The 22,080-nt window shown below is 40.6% G+C and overlaps 1 protein-coding gene across 5 annotated transcripts in view; it reads right to left on the bottom strand.

The window, feature by feature from the left end:
- Window positions 1-22,080, bottom strand: part of dnmt3ab (DNA (cytosine-5-)-methyltransferase 3 alpha b) — a 69,785-nt gene that overhangs the window by 27,183 nt on the left and 20,522 nt on the right. For 3 of the 5 annotated variants that reach the window (XM_063007568.1, XM_063007571.1, XM_063007569.1), the window contains exons 4-5: window positions 8,221-8,267; window positions 7,537-7,683 (exon numbers count right to left, since the gene is read on the bottom strand). In XM_063007568.1, coding sequence (XP_062863638.1) covers window positions 7,537-7,683; window positions 8,221-8,267 — 194 coding nt within the window. Of the gene's footprint in view, window positions 1-1,584; window positions 1,616-7,536; window positions 7,684-8,220; window positions 8,268-22,080 lie in introns of those variants that run through there. The other 2 variants (XM_063007572.1, XM_063007573.1) reach the window with 2 other exon arrangements.

The raw sequence follows: 22,080 nt of genomic DNA, 5'->3' as shown, positions 1-22,080 counted from the left end.
TCAGAAATACTGTAAAACTTGTGTGTGTGCGCCGGTGTATTATGATATAAACTGTATTAAGCCCTTGTACAACCACACTCCTCCCCTGCGTTTCTCCTTACGCTGTATCTTGCGTTCTCATTGGCTGTTCGACATAGCACTCATTGCCAGTAGTGCAACTCAGATTCAGATATCTGACATGCTAGAAATCTCGATCCGAGCGCGAACCGGATCAAGTTGTTGGGTAGTTCACACATAGCGATTGGGAGCCGAGTTTCGATCGTCGAGCAAACGCCGAGTTGTTCCCGAGCCGGCAAATCTAGCACCGACCAATCGCCGAGCGAAAATCTGGTCAAAAGTCGTGTAGTGTGAACTAGGCATAAGTTGAAAAAGATCGCTCGTAACCCAAAATGTTCGTATGGTAAACCGGTAAACCGTTCGTAACTCTACTGTACTGCACAGATCTGCCCAAATTGATTTTTCAATTCCACTAGGCTTTTAATGAACACAGTGTGATATGGAATTACACACTGACTAGCCTAGTCACTGTCAGTGCACTCTCAGTGCCAGACCCAAGCCTGTCAGGAAGGGCACTCGTCCAAAAAAAACTGTGCTGGACCAGAATGATCTGCTGTGGCGACCCCCTGCTGTGGCGATCTAGCCCATGAACAATTAATCAGTGTGTTTAGAAATGACATAAAAAGTATAATTATGTTATTAGATTGAGCAGAATGTGCTGTTACAATGTTAACAGAAAATATAAAATGCCATTTTAAGAACAGCATGATTAATGACAGCAGCTTCAACAGGTCACATTGTTTGCTGTTATTTACATCTACCGTGATACTAAAACCCTCAAAATAATTATTCATTTCCAGCTCTGGCAGCATAATTAAAACGCCACATTCATGCAGAGTATAAATAGTCGTTATCTTCATATGACAATCACATTTATTTTGACTTGACCGCTTCAGAAAGCCCAGCAATTAGAAGCATTACAGAGGTCAAGCATGCAAAAGTACAAATGCAGCCCTAATAAAGAAGCTCTTTCAAACCCTAACTTCTATTTTTCCTGCTCGTAGCACTCGAAGAAATCAGCTTTAATCTTCACAGTGTGACTTCCTTGATAACTGTCGAATAATTGGAGGAGAATTAGGTTTAAAAACGGTTAAGCAAGGCTAAAAGCCTGTTCCTGTTTGTGCTGCTTGCCTTGACCCAGAGCTCAGGCAGTGTGCGAACGGCGTGCAGGTTCACTGGGTTCATTCTCTGCATTAGCATAGTCTTAAAAAGACAGGCACCCTGTTTCCGTTTTGGCATAAGCCAGAGCAACAGCAAACTTTTATTTACATACTTATAGCACTTCTTTCCAAAATTCAAAACGAGAAATAAGCTTATCAGCAAAGCCTTAATACACAACATCTGCAATGAAAATGCTGACGAAGACAAATCACTACTTATTTGTGGCATGCTTAACACAAGAAACTCTGTAAAAGTAGACCAAGCACCCATGCAAACATAAACTTCTGAACACAATTAAGCCAAACAACGGCACAGAAACAGTAAAACAGGAAACTGAACATGCGGCGATGCCCTGTGATTACATACAGTCAAGCAAGTCTCCGTTTTTCTCATGGACTCCAGCAAATCTCCAGCAATTTAAAAGACAAGTTTCCTTTAAGCTGCCAAGTGCATATGGTCCATCACTAGTCTCCTGAAAATACATGAAGTCAGCATAATTCCTCCTCCGGCAAAACCTACTCAGAACATGCACGCTGCAGCCCCCCCCCCCTTCCCCTCCCCCTCCCCATCCCCTCCCCTCCCCATCCCTATCAACAAACGACCCGGCCGACCTACCCATGCGCTCCTGCACTTTAAATCCAGCGTTTGTCCCGGCGCTTTTTTCTTCCCCCCCGCTGTCAGGTTAGAGAAGATCACTCAAAACAAAAAAACCATTTCTTTGTCTGGGAATTTAGGGTCAGGTGGTTGTCGACAGGAATCCTGGTTGGCTAGAGAGGACTTGCTGAAAGTTGGCCGGGAGCCAGGAGGCCGTCTCGCGAGCAGCGCTGGAAACTTGCTGCAAACCCTTTTCACCCTGATATTCATAACAGTGAGTTCATTTCCCTGGCTGAGAGGAAGGACGAGGAGGAGTGAAGAGGGAAGGGGGTGGGATAGAGGAATTGACGGCAACTTTGCGCATAAAAGAAGCACAATCCTCTTCTTTTATGAAGCAACAGTAGGCAGGGTTTCGATCCTCTGCAGCCACTTCTTGCACACCGCCCCTTTGACTGTGAACTCAATACACTCGCAACTCTTACCTAATAAAAGCACCGCCTTAAGGTCCCTAATCAAGAGTGGTTAATGCTGAATTGTTTTTGTGCAAAGGCAAGACGGCATTAAGCTATCCTGAGACGAGCTAAACAACGTGCTCGAATATAAGCTCTGCTCAGTTCAGTGAGAGAGAAACCAGAGTGACTTAACAGGACGGCAGACTCCAGTTCTCCATGTGAACTGATTTCTGCTCCGCTGGTATGTTACGATGGTCGGGAGACAAATGCATATCCTGTTCATCTGGCAGTATTTTCAGCTGCTCTGGCACTTTTATGGTGTCTCCTCCATCCAGCTTGAGGAGGGCAGAGGGGGTAGGAGAAAGTGTTGGGGGCAGTCGTCCAATGGCAGGCCCCATTTGGTTGCCATGGAGGCAGCACATTATGTAAGAGGCTCTCGCTGTACCCTACATTACTAGACGGAGATATGTCTGTTGCCAGCAGGGGAATGCAAAGATATTTTGCATTGCAAGTGACCGTCTGGAACGGACGGATCACGTAACACAATTAAGGTTTCTGTTAACAAGTACACACAGCATGAGAGATCATGACACAAAAATTGACAAGCATGCACCCACTACTGATGCAAGAGAAATGTCATCTATCAGTCATGCACTTCGTCCCACGCGTATGGCCAAGGGCTGTTAGTAGCCTCCTGCAGGGGTTTCGGTCTGCTTGATGGCATTGCCGGGACCATGGCATGTAAATAGGCAGTGGTTTGCTTTGTGTGTCTGGAAGTAAGAACATCCTAGCTCTTATGCTCCTGGAATGGTAGCAGTGATGTGATTGTGGAGTCATAGTTAGTGGAAGAGAAATGGCTGTTTCTAAATTTCAAAATAGGATCAGAAATTTCAGCAAACACACCCAGGTGGAGCAGCGGGATAATCCGCTTGCACACCGGTGCCAAGGTTCTGAGCTCCCAGAGAAATTGTACTGTCCCAGTATGTTGATTCCTGGTGGAATAGCATTAATACAGCTAAACTTACTTCACTGTGGTTAACCCTTAGACTGGTGTTTGTTCTCCCATAACAAACAGTAAGGCATCTTCTGGCTTTGTCACACTGGTGTTATAAGTGGGAGAGAGTGCAGAGCCAGGTGTGTAATCAGTGTGCTGTGTTTATTAGGGGCAAACCCAGTAATCAGTGTCACAGTACAAAGCAGGGGGGCAAATAATTGCCAGACAGAGTAAAAACAAGCAAATACACAATCATTAAACCAGGTAAAGGTAAGGTTAAATACATAATGGAACACAGGACTTTACCAGTGACACTGAAGTATGTCAGTGCAGATTTACAAACAGGTAAGGTAAGGCAAAAAAAAAAAACATATCAAAACATAAACATAAAACATGTAGTGTGTTGCTATGGGAGCATGATATTAGAGGAGAGGGTGAAACAGTGACATCTGGCAACAAGGAATTAAAATAAATGACATTATCCAATTGATTACACAGTTATTTGTTTGGTGATTAAAGGGTCAGTGGTTAATCATTAAACATTCTTAGTCTGGGTATTTGTGTTTCTTGTTTCCATATGTATGGATAGTGAAGAAGGTCCTGCTTTTGGTGGCTTCTCCACTAGCTTTTAAAACTGAAAATAAAATTTCTGTTGATAATTACTAAATAAAAGCTTTATCTTGTTTAAGAGTCTGTTTTCCCTTATGTTATCCACTTACTGATTTCCGATTATTGTGCTGTCACCAGAGAGAGCTATAATTTAGTCCTGTTGTGAGTCGTGAGTGGGGTTGGGCGGTATCGCCGATTTTCATACCGTCTTCAGAAAATACAGCGGGGCGTGGGGGCAAACACACACACATAGCATGCAGAAAATGAGCAGTGCTAGTAGTATAAGGACACATAATTGAGAAATAAACTTGTTTAATTATGTTAAATCTGATTATTTAATGGCGCTTATGTTTTAAAGCAGAAACAAACACAGGCACATCTCTGCACAAGAGAGGATTTTTTGTGGATGCAATGCAACCACAGTATGTCTCTTCCCTGTAGTTGTTTGAATTAGGCCTACATTTAAGGCAAGGTAGCAACATTTGCATGATCGTTCATCATTGATATTAATATCGGGGCTGTCTTATAGTTTACCCAGTAGCGCCTCCCGAAGAACGAAGAGCCATTAATTAAAGGAACGGAGCCAAACGATACGGCTTCCTTCAAGGAGCCATAATTCCCATCACTACAACCAATCAGTGAGCTCCAACCGCCCACCACTCCCACCCCTCCCTTACTGTGGATGCACGAACGTCTTAAAGTCTCAGTTTTCAAGGTAGACCTGAAGCTGAAATTTGGCGCATCACATTTTTAAAATACCGTCAACATTTTTAAATACTGCGGTATACCGTAATACCGTCATACCGCCCAACCCTAGTTGTGAGTATCCATCGACAAAGGTCCAAGGATGGACAAGCCACAAACTGCCAACAGATTGTTAGACGGCCAAGACTCATTGATGCCAGAGCACTCAAAGGCTATGTAATGTTGTACGGCCCAACTGTGGCTACTGTGCAGATCATTTTAACCCTGGTGATGAGATGACTGTGTCATAACACAGTGCATCAAACTCTTCTGTGTATGGGGCTGCATGGTCGCAGGCCTGTCAAAGTGCCCATGTTAACTCCTGTCCGCCGCCAAAAACACATACGATGGGCACACAGGCATCAGAACTGGACATCGGAGCCAGACTAATTTTTTTTCAAGATCACGTGGATGGCCAGGTATTTGTGAATGGATTACCACAGAACAAATGACACCACTAGTCACTGTAGGACGATCAACCTCACAATGTACAAAAGCTGAAGGACCTGCTGGTAATGTCCTGGTACCAGATACCACAGGACTCCTTCAGATGTCTTAGTAAGTTCATGTCTTGGCAGATCAAAGCTGTTTTGACAGCATATTAGGCAGGTGGTTGTAATGTTGCCTTATCAATGTACTGTACATACTGTATATCAATATAGTTTAATCAAACTACAGTACAATGGTGGTGTTTGTTTACAACAGGGGAAAAAAATCGACTAATGCAAAAAATATTTAAAACCCCTAACAAAAAGTACCTAAAACAATAAATGTACAAAATCACAGAAAATATGTCAAAATATATAATGTCATGTATAAAATAGTTTAGAAGCTTAAAAAATGTAAAAAATATTGTCTTGACGTGCATGACGTGTGCATGGTGACAAGTTCATGACAGTTTATTCAAACTTGTGTTTGCATAGGTGTTATTCTCAATGTCTCATTTGTATTGAATTTGTGACTTTATTATCTGTCCCTATGGCTATGAAAAACTTTCTACTGCCTCTAGTGGTGCTACTAATCTCCATGCGATATCATTGGAAATGGCTATAAAAAAGTAAGGTCTAGTAAGGTTGCGGCCATAGCTCATGCTTTTGGCTTGTCTTGGATTGTCACTATCAATAATCGTTAATGATAAGACATGGGTTTTAGCCCACGTCAGAGATGGTGCTCCAGCAATGAAGAAACAAGAAAAAGGCAAGATGAAGAGGCCAGTGCCCAGTGATTAACATGTTAACTGATAAAGAAGTTATAGTACGATTAATGCTGTCAGTTAAAATTTTATTTCCAACAGCCGATGCTTGGTTTCTACTGAGAGCACAGCTACAGTCTGTACAGAGTAAAAACACCGATTTGAAACACGCTGCAGGCCCATCAGTGCACATGTGCCAGTTCTGTGTACACACAGCATTCAGCATTTAGAAATTCTAATCTGAACATGACAACATTTATGAATGCTGGAACTATTACACACTACACACTATCAAATCATTAATTGTAAAGCTTTTTGTGTCAGTTAAGAGTCTGATTGCATGGTTAACTTTTTGTCACACATAATTATTGTTGATATTTTCCTTCATGCTCCAGTATAAAAGTAAAACTCTGCTTATCATCTTATAATAAGTACACTAATAATGTCAGAAAGAGCTTTAATAAACAGACTGCAGCTGTATTAATTATGATTAGCATGTTTAATGAACTCTTCTAATGAACAGACTGTATAAAATCTACATTCAAAACGCTGAAGTGGTTCTCATAATGTTTATGTTTATCTTACTGTTCTACATTACTGCCACACTCACTACATTATGCTGTTTTGTAAATGAATAAAGAGTATGTGCTTTGATATGAATCTCTCTACGATCTATTTCATATTTTGATGGGGCGCTATAAGCTTGTCTGTGGAAAATAGGAATTAGCAAAATGTGATCATGCTAGACCCTGCTTGCTGTTTTTTGAAACAGACTCGATGACCTTGCATCTTTTTTTTTTTGTTCGTTTATGCATTTTCTCCCTTTTAGAGCGTCCCATTGCCCAATTGTGTCATGATTCCTCTCCACCAATGCCGATCCCCGCTCTGATTGAGGAGAACGAAGCTAACCCACGCCCCCTCCGACACGTGGGCAGCATGCCGTATGCATCTTATCACCTGCACTTTGACGAGTGCAGTGTAGCTCAGCGTTGTGTATGGAGAGACACACCCTGAGAGCACTCTCTTCTCATCTCTGTGCAGGTGCCATCAACCAGCCAGCAGAGGTTGAAATTGCACCAGTAATGGGACAGAGACCGCATCCGGCTTATTCCCGCCCATATCTGAGCAACAGGCCAATCGTTGTTCATGTGGCCGCTCAGCCTTAGCCGGTAGGCAGAGCTGAGATTCGATACGATGTATTCGAGATCCCAGCTCTGGTTCCAGCGTGTGTTTTTATCGCTGCGCCACCTGAGCGGCCTGACCTTGCATCTCTTTACTGATGTATCCTACGTGTCTTATTTGGTTCGGCAAAAGTCCAACAGCTTTTGAAAAAGAAAGTGGGATTCAATAGCTGTACTGTGACACTCTTGTCTCTCTGTGATTGAAGGAAAAACAGCCGTAAGCTGGAGTCACATATATTTGGTTTTGTAGTGTGCACTGGGCTTAAAATAAATCAGAAACAGGGCTAATGGGCTTGAGGTGTAGCAGCATGCAAAACAAAAACACATGAAATAAATGGTACCTTTATGAGATATCAGATGAGTCATCAAATACACTTGGCTTATACAAAACTTTTGCCTTACCCTCCATCTCTACTCAGGACTGAGTTTCGCCTGTCTCAAATCCTGACCAACATGAAGCAAATCAGATCCCAGCTAAGAATTCACTGATACATACGGGTCCTGCATTTGTGCTGACTGGTATCCCTACCTCCCTATCGCTCCGGTACTCACCTCCATCTTCCACTTGGCCAGCAACTCCTCCCTGGTCCTCTTGCTAATGTAATAAGGGTCACCGGCCTGGAAGGTTACTCTGGGCATAGGTCTCTGGCGCAGGCTGACTTTCCAGCCCACTCCCTCACGCAGCCTGTCTCGTGCTGCCTGTTCAAAGGGACAAATAAAAAGGCAAAGAAAAAAAGAACTGCTTGTTTAATTTACTCACCTTTATCTCACTGTGCTACCGATAAAAAAAAAGAAAAGGAAGCAGGTGTTTTTTTCTGAAAGTGATATGGAAAGGTTTGTTTGATGGAGGTTTGGGTATGGGGAGGAAAGAGACCAGAGAGCTAAGCAGTACACAGAGTGTATGAGTGCTCTGATAGAGCTACAATTGAAGCAAGAGTAGCCTTGTCTCCATGTATCCCCTTGGCTGTCTTTTGTCTGTGAAACAAAAAAAACTACGCCTTTGCAGTCGACCAGAGGACCAAGTGTATTTGAGATTTCAAATCTAGTAGCCCTTACGGTACCATTTCTTTCACAACTACATAATGTCAGGAAAACAGCATTGTATCCAGTTTTGTCATTTTATAAATAGGATTCACCTTCACTGTGGTCAGGTTACTAAAAATCAAGCAATGTATAACATGTATGTGTATGTACTGTATGCATAAACACACTGACCACAACGGGACATTTACTTACCTCATTCTTCGAGAAATCCCCAGTCTCATCCTGCTTGTGCTCGACATCTAAAGAGAAATAACCACACTAAAATTATTACAGAGAAAGCTCAGCAATAAAAAATAGGGATGTCCCGATCACGTTTTTTTGTTCCCGATCCCGATCCCGATCATTAATTTTGATCCCGATCCGATACCGAGTCTCAAACCGATACTTGTATTTTCTAGATATTGTCTAGATAAGAACTAGATAACACTGTTTACACAGTGCACACTTCAAGTACATTACAGTTATTCAAATTAATCCAATGTATATGTTTAACAACTGAATAGCTCTGCAGTGCTGTAGGAAAAAAATTGCCTGCATCCAAGCTATTGCTTAATGTTCTTTTATTTTTACAAAATAAAACTAATCAAACTTAGTGCAGCATTGTAGTAGTAAAACTAGAACACTCAAAATGAGTGAGATAATTAGTTTCACTTTGAACTTTACATTCAAAGAACATAATTCTGTTTAATGCAGTGATACACTAAATATGAACAGAAATCTCCACTCACAAGTGGTGTAGCAGCTTAACTTGAATATAAAAAAAAAAAAAAAAATAAGTTACTTAACAGCATTACAGTAAAACCTGAATACCAAAATAAAATGGAAAGCATGTTATGAAGGAAAGCCAGTTCTTAAAGTGCTTGTATTGTGACAATGGTTTGATGGACGTTTCTACGCGAAGTGAGTGTGTTTTGACCCTTTGGGGCTTCCATAGTGCATGGAATAGCGTGCTTGGCTCTGGCTGTCCGCTATTCGGTACCGTAACAGAAGAAGTTAATAAAGTGTTATGCTCCCGACAATTTGTGAATATACCGTGTATTTATTTCTTTATTAAGCGAGTGCATCACTACGACGCTCGGTTACATAACTAAGCCAATCAGAGTGCTTGATACTGAGATGTCGTGTAACACATAAACTCGTAAAAAGCTGTATGTTATGGTCCTGAAGTTTTCATACTCGGATTAAAAGTTATTTGTAAACCGTTAGTAAAAAAGTTAGTTTCGTAAACCGGAGTGATCCTTGACTCACACACCATATAAACAGTACAATTCTACAGTAATGAACGCAGCTCTGCTCCTACCGCCTCGTGAAACGCTCGCATTGCAGACATTACACTACACTGTTGGACTTGTTTTACTTTCCAATTTAATGCTGACATAAAACAAAAGGTCGGCCTATGATCGACATTAGTAAAGCCGATACCGATCAGTTAAAAAATGCCTTGATCGGCCCCGATTCCGATCTTTGAGATCTTTGCTTCTTAATACTTTATAGTTACCAGATGAGCCAAAACATTAGGACCGTCCACCTAATATGCTGTCAATACAGCTCTGACCTTCCATGACATGTGTCCCTAAGATGACTGTCCTGTGGTAACTGGTACCAGGACTTTACCAGCAGGTCTTTCAACTTCTGTGTGTTATGAATTTGATAAACACTGGATAAGGTGCATTTGACGATGGACAGAAGTTAGCTACTCTGACTGGTCTACGACTACGCATCTCAATTCACCTCATCACCAGTATTAAAATGATAGATATATAGAGCTAGATAGATACTTTATTTATCCTGAGGGAAATTATTGGCCTCCAGTAGCTGAACAAGCAAAAGAAGAAGAACTAATACAAATGCAAATAAAGTAAGTAGAGTGTAGCAAATGTTCAGCGTTTATGTATACAATATATGGTACGCAAGAACGTATGTGCAAATTGTGCATCTGGCATAATAATAAGAGCAGTAGTGTATCTATTCTTATAAACAATATATACAGATATATAAGTGTAAATATATAAAAAAAGGATAATTATATTGTAATAGACATATTGTATAAGTATATACAATAAGAGTAATAACGTACATTGTTTTATATATATATAGATATATACACTGATCAGCCATAACATTAAAACCACCTCCTTGTTTCTACACTCATTGTCCATTTTATCAGCTCCACTTACCATATAGAAGCACTTTGAAGTTCTACAATTACTGACTGTAGTCTATCCATTTCTCTACATTCTTTGTCAGACCCCTTTCATGCTGTTCTTCAATGGTCAGGACTTTCCCAGGACCACTACAGAGCAGGTATTATTTGGGTGGTGGGTCATTCTCAGCACTGCAGTGATACTGACATGGTGGTGGTGTGTTAGTGAGTGTTGTGCTGGTATGAGTGGATCAGACAGCAATGCTGCTGGAGTTTTTAAACACCTCACTGTCACTGCTGGACTGAGCCAAAAATATATCCAACCAACAGCACCCCGTGGGCAGCGTCCTTTGACAACTGATGAAGATCTCAAAGATGACCAACTCAAACAGCAGCAATAGATGAGCGCTCGTCTCTGACTTTACATTTACAAAATGGACCAACTAGGTAGGAGTGTCTTAATAGAGTGGACAGTGAGTGGACATGGTATTTAAAAACTCCAGCAGCACTGCTGTGTCTGATCCACTCATACCAGCACAACACACACTACCACACCAGCACCATGTCAGTGTCACTGCAGTGCTGAGAATGACCCACCACCTAAATAATACCCGCTCTGTGGTGGTCCTGACCATTAAAGAACAGGGTGAAAGCAGGCTAAAAAGGTATGTAGAGAAACAGATGGACTACAGTCAGTAATTGTGGAAGTGCTTCTATATGGTAAGTGGAGCTGATATGCTGAAATGGACTGTGAGTGTAAAAACAAGGAGGTGATTTTAATGTTATGGCTGATCAATGTGTATATATACGCATATATATATAGGTAAATATTAAATTAATATTAAATATAATATCAGACATGTATGAATGAGTATAATAATGACAATAATGAGAATTATAATATATAGATAATAATAATAATAATATAGATTATAACCAATATATACATATAGGTATAACTATAAGAATGAAAAATATAAAAGAGGAATATGTAGGAAATGAGGAAAGGATCCACAATTTAAGCAAGAGTTGCCTTGCTGTTGGTCTGTACTAGTCGCCATAGCATTCATGCCCTCTGACATCAGTGAGTCTTGGCTGCCCAGCAACCTGTCAGTGATTTGTGGCTTGTTAGTTTTTGGGCCACTGTCGGTGTCCATGGCTGCCTGTGAGCACCATTTGCTGTTTCAAAGATATTTTCATCCAGTTGTTTGGCCATAATTTTGACGTTACTAAAGTCACTACGGTCTTTATGCCGCCTATATCTGCTGGATTCAAGACATGTATACTACGAGTAGCTACCAGCCTGACTCATGGTAACTAATTCATAGTTTTTAATTTTGGATTATTTTGTTCAATATGAGGGAAGGTCATTGGTTAATTTAAATACATTTATGACACTATAAGAAATCAACTCCTGATTGTGGGGTGCTTAAACAGAGGTATAGTGGTTTAAGATTCCAAAGCATAAGTTATGCACATGTACGAGCTCTTTATGAAGCTTCTGTCATTTAATAAGGGCTGTTCATCACTGTCAAGATCTTTAAACAGATACTCAGTAACTTTCATTTATTTGGAATCGTTTATGCAATTACAGGAGGAAAACTAGAAACACTGGAGCCTTACCTAATCACTTGACATTAAGCAGAGAAGCCCAGTGGAATGTGTGTGTGTGTGTGTGTGTGTTAAATGCATATAACATACAGCAAATTTATTCACAGCAAATGCTATTCTAGTTTATATTCTGCTGCTGCAAAAGGCATTTTATGGAAATACAACCCAAACTGAAGTCACTTTGAATGCATGTAAAAAATGGCATTGCAGCTAGGGCTGGGTGATTTTCACGATTAATTCGGATGAACGTTTTCACCCGATGTTAGAAATGTGACAATCGCGATTGTTTACATACTTCATATTTTAATTAAAATACCAACATGTCACGAGGCAGAAACTGACCAGACGCTCGTGGAATATAAATCAAGGAAAGTTTAATATCAAAACAGCAAAAACAGTGTACAAAATCAGGTAGAGTCCAAAATCTGAGGATAAACTAACACAGTAAACGGAAGACAACAAGGATTTTACACGGTAACGGTTAGATTCAGAAATAAGGACCGAAAACACGATCGGCAAAACGAGACACAAACAGAAGAGTTTAATTAAGAGTGAATCAAACACAGCCCTTTTAGTTATGCTGTAATAATTAGGGCTGCCGGAGTCTAAAACTCTCTGTAAAACTGTTTTACTCAACTAGCATTGTACATTATTAACTACATTCTTTGTTGTTTTACTCCAAAGGCGTTCTGATGGAAACCTGTTCACCCGCCGAGGTTAAGGATTAAAGTCGAGACTGCCGTGACAACTATGCTGCTCCTGCCGGATGTGACTGGTCTGGAGTAATTGCACCAAGAATGACAAGAAATCACTACAGACATTATTGAAGACTACAGCGAAGAACAACTCTATTATTATTTATCTATTTATTACCAGTTATAACTTTTAGATCATTTAATTCTGTGTTCGTATGCTCTGTGTAAATCGTGTATTTATTTAAAGTATCCTCCTGGCCACCCAAGAAGGATGGGCCCTGCTGAGTCTGGTTCCTCTCAAGGTTTCTTCCTGTAATTTTCAGGGAGTTTTTCTTTGCCACAGTCGCCCTCGGCTGGCTCAACAGGGGTTTTTTGTATCTGTTGGTCCTGGATTTTGTAAAGTTGCTTTGAGACAATGTCTATTGTAAAAAGCGCTATATAAATAAAGTTGACTTGACTTGACTTGAATCACAACTCCGGAGCCGATGAGCTCGATCAGGATTGGCTGACCGGGACATGTAATAGTCACGTGACAGTCCGTGGGAGCATGGGAATTGTAGTCCATATTGTTAGAAGCAGAACTTGCCCCCTCCATCCACCCCCAAGTCACAAGAGGACAAAATCAAAGCTGAGCAGAGTGATTACTTGATGCCCCCCCAGTGTAGATGCTGATACAGACTCACTCAGTGGTGGAAACAGCACAGTACAGGCTCGTGTTCCTTTTAAGAAACCTGTAAAGAACTTTTTGTAGTTCTTTTCCTAATGTAAGGAGGTTCTGCTGCACATTATTTAAAGTGAGTTGTTTGTGAGCTAAAGGATATAGATAATTCAGATTTCTATTTTGTTTTAATTATTGTTAATTATTGTGATATCGTTATTGTTATAAAGTTTGAGTCCCTTAAAGGGAAAATTATAGGTGGTGTTACTATTTTTGCACTTCTGCAGTCTTTTAAATTACAATGCAAAAAAAAAAAATTTGAGTCTTATTTCAATTGCATTATACAATCGAGAATCGGTTATAATTTGAAAATAATCGAGATTTTTTTTTTTTTTTTGCAAAATCGCCCAGCCCTAATTGCAGCATTTAAAAAAAAATGCAACTTCATTAATATCTTCATTACAAACCAACTTTCACTTTCTGTATTTACATTATAATTATAATATAAATTGTGGTCATATAAATGCATTTCCATCAGTTCAATATCATTCATCTCTCTCCCAGCAGCCCAGCAGACAAGACCTAGTGCCAGACGTGAACCCAAATAACAACTGAGCGATGAAAAGTCCTTAACACTGGTCCTTGTAAAACACTGGAGCACGCAGCATACTGAAGTGTCCAGCTACCTGGATGAAGAAGGTAAGGTCTCAATAGCAAACACTAGGAAAGTGTTTAGCTCAGAATGTTGTGATTGAGGCTGGAGGAAGTAGGAGGTTAGGGAGTGTGAGCCAGAATGGTGATGAGTGTAGAGGGAGGCAAGGTTTATTTTGGCTTTACTCACACCCCTGACCCTACATCTCCTCGTGCAGAGGATCCACAGCTGCGTGCTATTAGCGTGGTCCCTCCCCACCCCCACTGCCTGCTACACACTAACCTTTACCAACAGTATACAGAGCCACTGGAGCTGAAAACATTTGCAGTTAACTGCCTCGTTCTTCCTAACAACAGGCTCTTTTAGATCCGACTAGAACTTTTAGGGAACGTGCAAAAGCTGGTGTTTTAAAACACGTCCTTAAATACCCTGTTAAAAGAAATACAAAACTACGATTTATATCATTGTTTTATATAAGTCGTATTATTATGACCTGCCTTACATGTCAATTGTATATTCATTTTAAATACTCTAATATACCCTAATATTTTTCCTAATTAGGTCTGATTGTGCAATGACATCAGGTCTTGTGCAAAAAAATCATCGCAGCATGAGAGAGCACAGTATCTCAGTTCTTCTCTTTATAGTTCTATTTCAGTGTGAACGTAACATGACATTTTTCGTCCTGTTTCATCCTGGTCAGGGCCACGACAGGTCCGGTTTCACCAGAAATCAATAGGCACGAGGTCAAAATATCTTGAACAGTGTACCAACCCATCACAAGACCAATCACATCTGTGTAGATGCTTAGCAGGTCAATAGCACTGCTGAGATTTAAACCTGGACTAGCGTGATAGACCTCTGTGCCACCCGGGTGAGTTTATTCAATGAATAATATGAAATGTGCTGAATAAAGAGCAAGCGGGTCCAATCAGCAAAACTATGAACAAAAAAGGTACGTAATAGTAGTCCAAACGGGCAAGTGGTCTGTAAACCACTCCTATTTTACAGAAATTATTTATTTATAAAAAACATTTGCCGGGGCTAGCTAATCCTAGCTAGGTAATGAGTGTGCAAGCTAAAAGATCCAGCAACTGTGTTACTTTCAGTATTTGAAAGAATGTTGGAAATCATTGTTCCAAGCAAAATATTAACAGTGTGCAAAGAATGAAATACATTTCTCAGATTTACCATTAGGTTAGCCAGCTAGCTTAACTACTACCTAGCATAGCAAAAAGCTATGAGAGATTAGCCAAGGCTAGCTACAATATATAAAATATTATTCTGTGTAGAGATGCATGAGTATCGATACTGGTATCGAATATTTGCCCGATACCGCGCTCATTAACTTGTACTCGTACTCGCAAACGAGGCTCCGATACTAAACATCCGATACCGTGTGCCTAGTGCACGTTGCTGCGTTATGCCCGGTTCACACCACACGATTTTTGCCCTGATTTTCGCTCGGCGGCTGGTCGGCGCTAGATTTGCCGGCTCGGGAGTTTTCTAGCACGTCACACAACTGATCTCAGATGTGCGACTGGGAATGAGTGACATGTCGAACAGCCAATGAGAACGCAGGATACGGTGTGAGGGGAAACGCAGGAGAGGAGTGTAAACAGGTGGGACAGGGGGATAATATAGTTCATATCAGAATACACCAGCACACACACACGTTTTACAGTATTTCTGACCTGATCGTTCTCTACAAAACATAACAACAAAACACCAACATTGCAAAAATATTTATTAACCTCCAACTCACTACAGAACAATCCATGCTATTCGTGTTGCCAAATCCACTCAGATTCATTTATTTTTCCTCCTTGATTTCATCACATCAGCGCACAAACACTTTGATCGCTCGCTACTTGTTGACGTGCATTTTTGGACGTGGTATCATTAAACTTCTCGTCACTTCTCACGTGTGTTTTTGTTTAAAAAAAAACGGTATTCTAAATAGGTATTGGTATCGGCAAATACAAAAATACATGTACTTGTACTCGTACTCGGTTGGGAAAAAATGGTATTGATGCATCCCTAATAAAAACATATCTTATTTTGAGGAATAATTAAGGTTCAGACAAGCATTTATGCTAGCTAAAAATCTATTGTAAAAAAAGCCAGATTTTTGGGTAGGATGATTGTGCTGTCCCTTCTTAATGTGTACCAAATGTTTCATGTTTCACCACTGCCTTATGCAGGTCACAACCCAAGCAGTAAAAAGTATACAGTTATTTCATGTGTTTTTAATGTTTAAAAAAAGTTGAAACCAAAAGCACTGATGGTAGTAGACTCAATCTGTGTTCCACAAAAGCTGCATCATACACCATGACAGGACAAGTTACCCTCACGGTGTATAAAACCATGACACAAAACATCTCATTTGCAGAACTTATAATTAGGGCCCTACTAAATTCAAAGGAAAATGTGCTTAATTCCACAGACCTCGTTTTTCAGAAATGACAGATTTTACGGATGTGCCACATTCGTTTCACTGCAGTCATAAATTAAATGATATAATAAATGGAAGCTACAATAGTTGAATGTAAACATATAACGTCCAGCAACGGTGCAACGCTTTATGTTCTGTCTCAAAGACGAAAATTCTTGTTTGTGTTTTGACACCCCCCCTTCCCCTCATAAACAAAATTGGTTGGGAGTTTCCCAAACTCAGTTACTTGAGTTGTGTTTTTAGCTGCTTTACACTTCGACATCTTAGACGTTTTGACTAAACAATTGCTAACTGAATTGCTGTAGGATTGCTAGTAGTAATAGTGCAAATTAACCAGTAAACGCGAGGCACTTGAATGCTACGAAAATGAAAAAATGTTAAATCACTGAACACAAACCTTTAGGTTTGAATCTCACAGCAAATTGTATGATACACAGGAAAAGGCTCATTTCATGGTCTGTGATGCGATTTTCGTGGCTGTGAATTGGGTAGGGCATTACTTAAACCATGTATTCACAGATCATCTGATCTGACGGTCAGAAATTGGTGTTGCTGAAATACCTAAACTTAAGAATTAAAAGGGCTGTCCCTGTGTGTTCGGCCATGTAGTAGAAGTCTGCACAGTTGGGAAGCTTATTTTGAGAAGAAGGTTATAAAAATAGTTTGGGGTATCTGCAAATACTTGAAACTTTAATATCAGTATCAGATGTACAATGACAATAATGGGATTGGATCCCTAAAAAGACTTTTTCTTTGGCATAAAGCTGCGTATGAGGAAGGGTTACTACTACTTTCATCCAAATGATCCTTTAGACCAGGGGTTCTCAACTGGTCTCAGCCCGGGACCCACATTTTCTCATGGTCATTAAGTCGCGACCCACTTTTATAGAATACAATCCAAACAAATTTATTTTTGAAAAATAGCCTTCAAAAACACATTTAAACATGCATATGCATGCAAAGTGAATTTAAGAGCAATTTTTTTAAAGAAACTGAGGAGGACCATGCCAACTGCATGTATAAAAGTTACTACAATAAATTTAAATATCAAAACTGCATAAAATAAATAAGGCTACAAAACAAGATGCTTTCACCTAACCTGTCTTTTGTGGAAGTCAGTGAGACAGTTGGGCATGTACTTTACTTCTGATCAGAGTTTCAAAGTCTGGGGTGACAGTAGACAGAGTTACTCTCAGATCATGCTCAGTGTTCAACCTATTTCTCTGCTTTGACTTGAGCTGGACCAAGGTAGAAAAGCCACTTTCACAAAGATAGGTAAGACGCCCGGAGTGCATGTTCTTGTTTGGAGCAAGATGCTGTCAGACACTTCTGTGATACCTTCAGCTCATTTACATTTTACATTTTCAGCATTTAGCAGACGCTTTTATCCAAAGCGACTTACACAATGAGCGGAACACGATGAGCAATTGAGGGTTAAGGGCCTTGCTCAGGGACCCAACAGTGGCAACTTGGTGGTGGCGGGGCTTGAACCGGCAACCTTCTGCTTACTAGTCCAGTACCTTAACCACCTAGCTAAAAAACTCCACCGGCTTGTCTTTACATGCGGGATGTTTCGTTTGTAAATGTCGCATTAGTTTGGATGGTTTCATGCTCTCATGTGCCAGCATGAGAGCATTACAAATAACACACTGGGGTTTCTGTCCGTGTTTGTCCTCAATGAACGAAAATCCACATTTCAAATACTCCGGGTTATATTTGCGTTTCGCCATCTTGCCTCCGAACATCATCACAAATTTAAAGAGAAGGGTAACCGGCAAACGAATGGTGGTTACCATGGCAACGAGAATGCTGTGCGCGTCTGATGCGTGCCTCTCTCTGTCTCTTTTTTTTCCAGATAGAAGACGAGTACAAAATCAGATGAGCATTAATTATTTAAAAAAAATTTTTTAATATTACAAGCTGTCCGCGACCCGCCCAGAACGTGTCCGCGACCCACTTTTGGGTCGCGACCCACCAGTTGAGAATCGCTGCTTTAGACCACTCAAGAACGATGGGTCTGTGTTGAGCTCTCAGAGTTTATTTCTTGTTATATTTAGGGAGATTTTCATTGCCACTGTTGCTCTAAGCTTGCTCTTTAGAAGGTTTTGGTCCTGGAATTTGTGAAGTTGCTCCATTGTAAAAAGTGCTATTTAATACACAACTTGACTCCTTAGTTGACAATAGACAGAAGCACATTTTTATTCAAGTTTTATCCATTTTGTGGTACATTGGTTTATGTGGAGGGCAGCTTAGTGGATTGGCTTGCATTTGTTTTACCGTCCTGTTAATTTTGAAGAACCATTTAAGGAGATGATCATAGCAGCAGAATAAAGCCTACTGTGTAAATCAGTATTTTTATATAAAGATTCAGCAATGTAAATCTGTGTTTCTGCCATTCATCTGGAGGACACAGGAAGGATCTCAGGTCAGAGAAATGGAGCACAATGGCACAATGAACATGCATTTTGGCACCCATACAAATCAGACACACTGGAGTATTTACAGGCACTGCATGCCAACCACGCTCGTAAACTCACTGGCTTGGCGGTAGAATTGTCTCTTCCTCTGCCTGGTTTTGACAGGATGTCATGTCTTTCCATTGAAAGGCAGAGTGTAAGAGCAGGAGAGTAGAAAGAGACGATTGGCTGAGCGTGATGCCTTGAAGCAGTCAGGCACGAGTCAGTGTGGATATCTGACACATATTTGAACCATATTTGCCTCCACAAGGTTTTAATTTTGGGATGTTTGAGAAAGTTTAATATAGATCTGAAGTACAGAAATGGTCAGCTATGCTTGACCAATGTTTGTTTAACCTAGCAACTCTCAGTCTTAGGCCCTGTCGACACAAATGTGAAAACATCTGCCTCTGATGAAAAGAAGCAGACACACCGATATCAAACTTCAAAATGTAAAGATCTTTACATCCACAAGAAAACAGTTTGTCTAATAGCACTTTTTCACCAAAAGAACCATGGTTCTTGAACCGGTTCTGTTCAGGTTTCTTCGAACCTTGGTGTTTTGTAGAGAACCGAACCGCGTTTCCACCAGTATTTGGGAACCAAGCGTGCGTCATCAATGGTGGACGTTACACAACGAAAGTAAAGAGTTGTAATATCATGGCGGAGTGTGTAGATTATGTGCGAGCATTTGTGCTGTTGTTACAGATGTTCGTTTTTGTGTAAAAAGCATCGCTCATCTATTGGTGATAAGAAGACGTAGACGTGTTTGTTGCAGTTGTTGTTTTCTTTAGTTCATTGACGTGAGAAGCGTTTTGCGCTTCGCTTTCACCCCGACTCTCGGCGTAAATAGCCAATTTGCTCAGCGCTCGACTTGAGCGATAAAACATCACTAAAGTTCCACGACACGAACAAACATTAGTGTAAAATAACCATTAAATCCAGTATAAAAGCTCCACATGTGTTTAACTGGATTTACTTCACGTGTGGTGCTTATGCAGCTCAGCTGAATCCGCAAAAACGCTTCACCTAAATAAAGAGTAACGTGGCTGAATGAACTAGAAGTACCACACAAACACTCAATTTCTCTCTGTTATTACTGGTTATAAGCGCTCTGTGCTGCCCACCTTCATCGCTCATTGTTTTAGTACAAGAAGCCACGTTACGCTTTATTTAAGTACTTATACTGTCCAGGTCACTTTTAACACGTCATGTCACACAGTTCATCGCTTTAAAAAATATCAGCGAATATCAGCGACAAACTGGTTCAAAATGTAATCAGGTAAACTTTAAAAGATGAAAGTGGTTTAAATTCTATTCAATGTTATAATGTCTCATGTGAAAACGTCCACTCCAAACTAGGGATGCATTGATACCATTTTTTCCCAACTGAGTATGAGTACAAGTACATGTATTTTTGTACTTGCCGATACCGATACCGATACCGATACCAATACCTATTTAGAATACCGTTTTTTTTAAACAAAAACACACATGAGAAGTGACGAGAAGTTTAATGATACCACGTCCAAAAATGCACGTCAACAAGTAGCGAGTGATCAAAGTGTTTGTGAGCTGACGTGATGAAATCAAGGAGGAAAAATAAATGAATCTGAGTGGATTTGGCAACACGAATAGCATGGATTGTTCTGTAGTGAGTTGGAGGTTAATAAATATTTTTGCAATGTTGGTGTTTTGTTGTTATGTTTTGTAGAGAACGATCAGGTCAGAAATACTGTAAAACGTGTGTGTGTGCTGGTGTATTCTGATATGAACTATATTATGCGCTTCAGAGTGTGTTTATTCTTATTCCATTTTTATTCTTTTATTATAGGTTTATTGTTAATTAATGTGTAATGTTGCACCATGGGTCAGAGAGTAACGTAATTTCAATCCTCTATATGTCCTGTACATATTGCAGTTTTTGACAATAAAGCAATTTTGACTTTTGACTTATCCCCGTCCCACCTGTTTACACTCCTCTCCTGCGTTTCCCCTCACACCGTATCCTGCGTTCTCATTGGCTGTTCGACATGTCACTCATTCCCAGTCGCACATCTCAGATCAGATATCTGACGTGCTAGAAAACTCGAGCGCTCGGCGAGCCGGTCGGATCGAGTTGTTGGATAGTTCACACTTAGCGATCGAGAGCCGAGTTTTGATCGGTGAGCGAACGCCGAGTTGCTCCCGAGCCGGCAAATCTAGCGCCGACCAGCCGCCGAGCGAAAATCAGGCCAAAAATCGTGTGGTGTGAACCGGGCATAACGCAGCAACGTGCACTAGGCACACGGTATCGGATGTTTAGTATCGGAGCCTCGTCTGCGAGTACGAGTACAAGTTAATGAGCGCGGTATCGGGCAGATACCCGATACCAGTATCGATACTCATGCATCTCTGCTCCAAACCTCTACACTGTGACACGCCCACAAATGACGTCACGGTTCGCGCTGAAAAACCAAGTATTCTGTTGTGCCAGATTAGAACGCAAGTTAGCTGTCTGGAACCTCTTTTTTTCGGTGGAAACACTCGGAACCGGTTCAAAATCAAATTCGGGAACCGGAACAGAACCAAAACCGCGTTGGTGGAAAAGGGGTAAAAGTGTAATGCCAAATGCAGAGAAAAATGTTTGTCCTTAAAATATCCAAAATGTTGTAAACAATACCTTAGGGCCTCATGTTCTGTAGCCTTATTGTTTTGTTTTCTGTGCACCTGCAATTATGTAGTCATCAGATAATTAAGCAGTCAGGAGTGAGAGTAAAACAAACAAAACTGTAGTAAATCAGGGTTCACAGGGCCACTGGGTTCGCCTATGATTATACTGTTATTCTTAGCTTACCTGGCATTCCAAAAATGTTCACTGGTTATAAAAAGCACAATTTTTTATTTCATTTTTTATTCATTTTCCTTACCAGCTTTATCCAGGTAAGGGTGGCAAAAGGGGTCTAGTTCCACCGAGCGACACTGGGCGCAAGGCGAGAATACCCTGTACCGAATGCCAAAAGAGTGTCGGTGCCTATTATCGAGAAATGGCTGTACTTGCGCGGTTATTTACTATTTAGGTTTCAGGCTGGATTTGTTGTTTTGATGAGCTCCACTGAACGACTTTCAGTCTGTCGCAGGCTTTCCATGCCTTGCTCTGTCTTATTGCTCATAAATCATGAATAATGGTAATAGCCAAGCTAGTGTTTCAGGTCTCTAGAAATTGTGCCTCTTGTTACCCCCTGCTTGTCCTTCTTAATCCGGGCAAAGTAGAGCTGTTTAGGAGTAAATCACTTTCCTCTAAATAAGGAGACTTCAGATAGTAAAGCAGTTCTACAGGACAGGAATAGTCACAGCTTGTGGTCATTTAATCTGGTTGTAAGATGAATTGTATAGAATGACA

The sequence above is a fragment of the Trichomycterus rosablanca genome, chromosome 13, assembly GCF_030014385.1.
Source record: "Trichomycterus rosablanca isolate fTriRos1 chromosome 13, fTriRos1.hap1, whole genome shotgun sequence".
Classification (NCBI taxonomy): Eukaryota; Metazoa; Chordata; class Actinopteri; order Siluriformes; family Trichomycteridae; genus Trichomycterus; species Trichomycterus rosablanca.
This window is presented reverse-complemented; position numbering and strand designations above follow the sequence as displayed.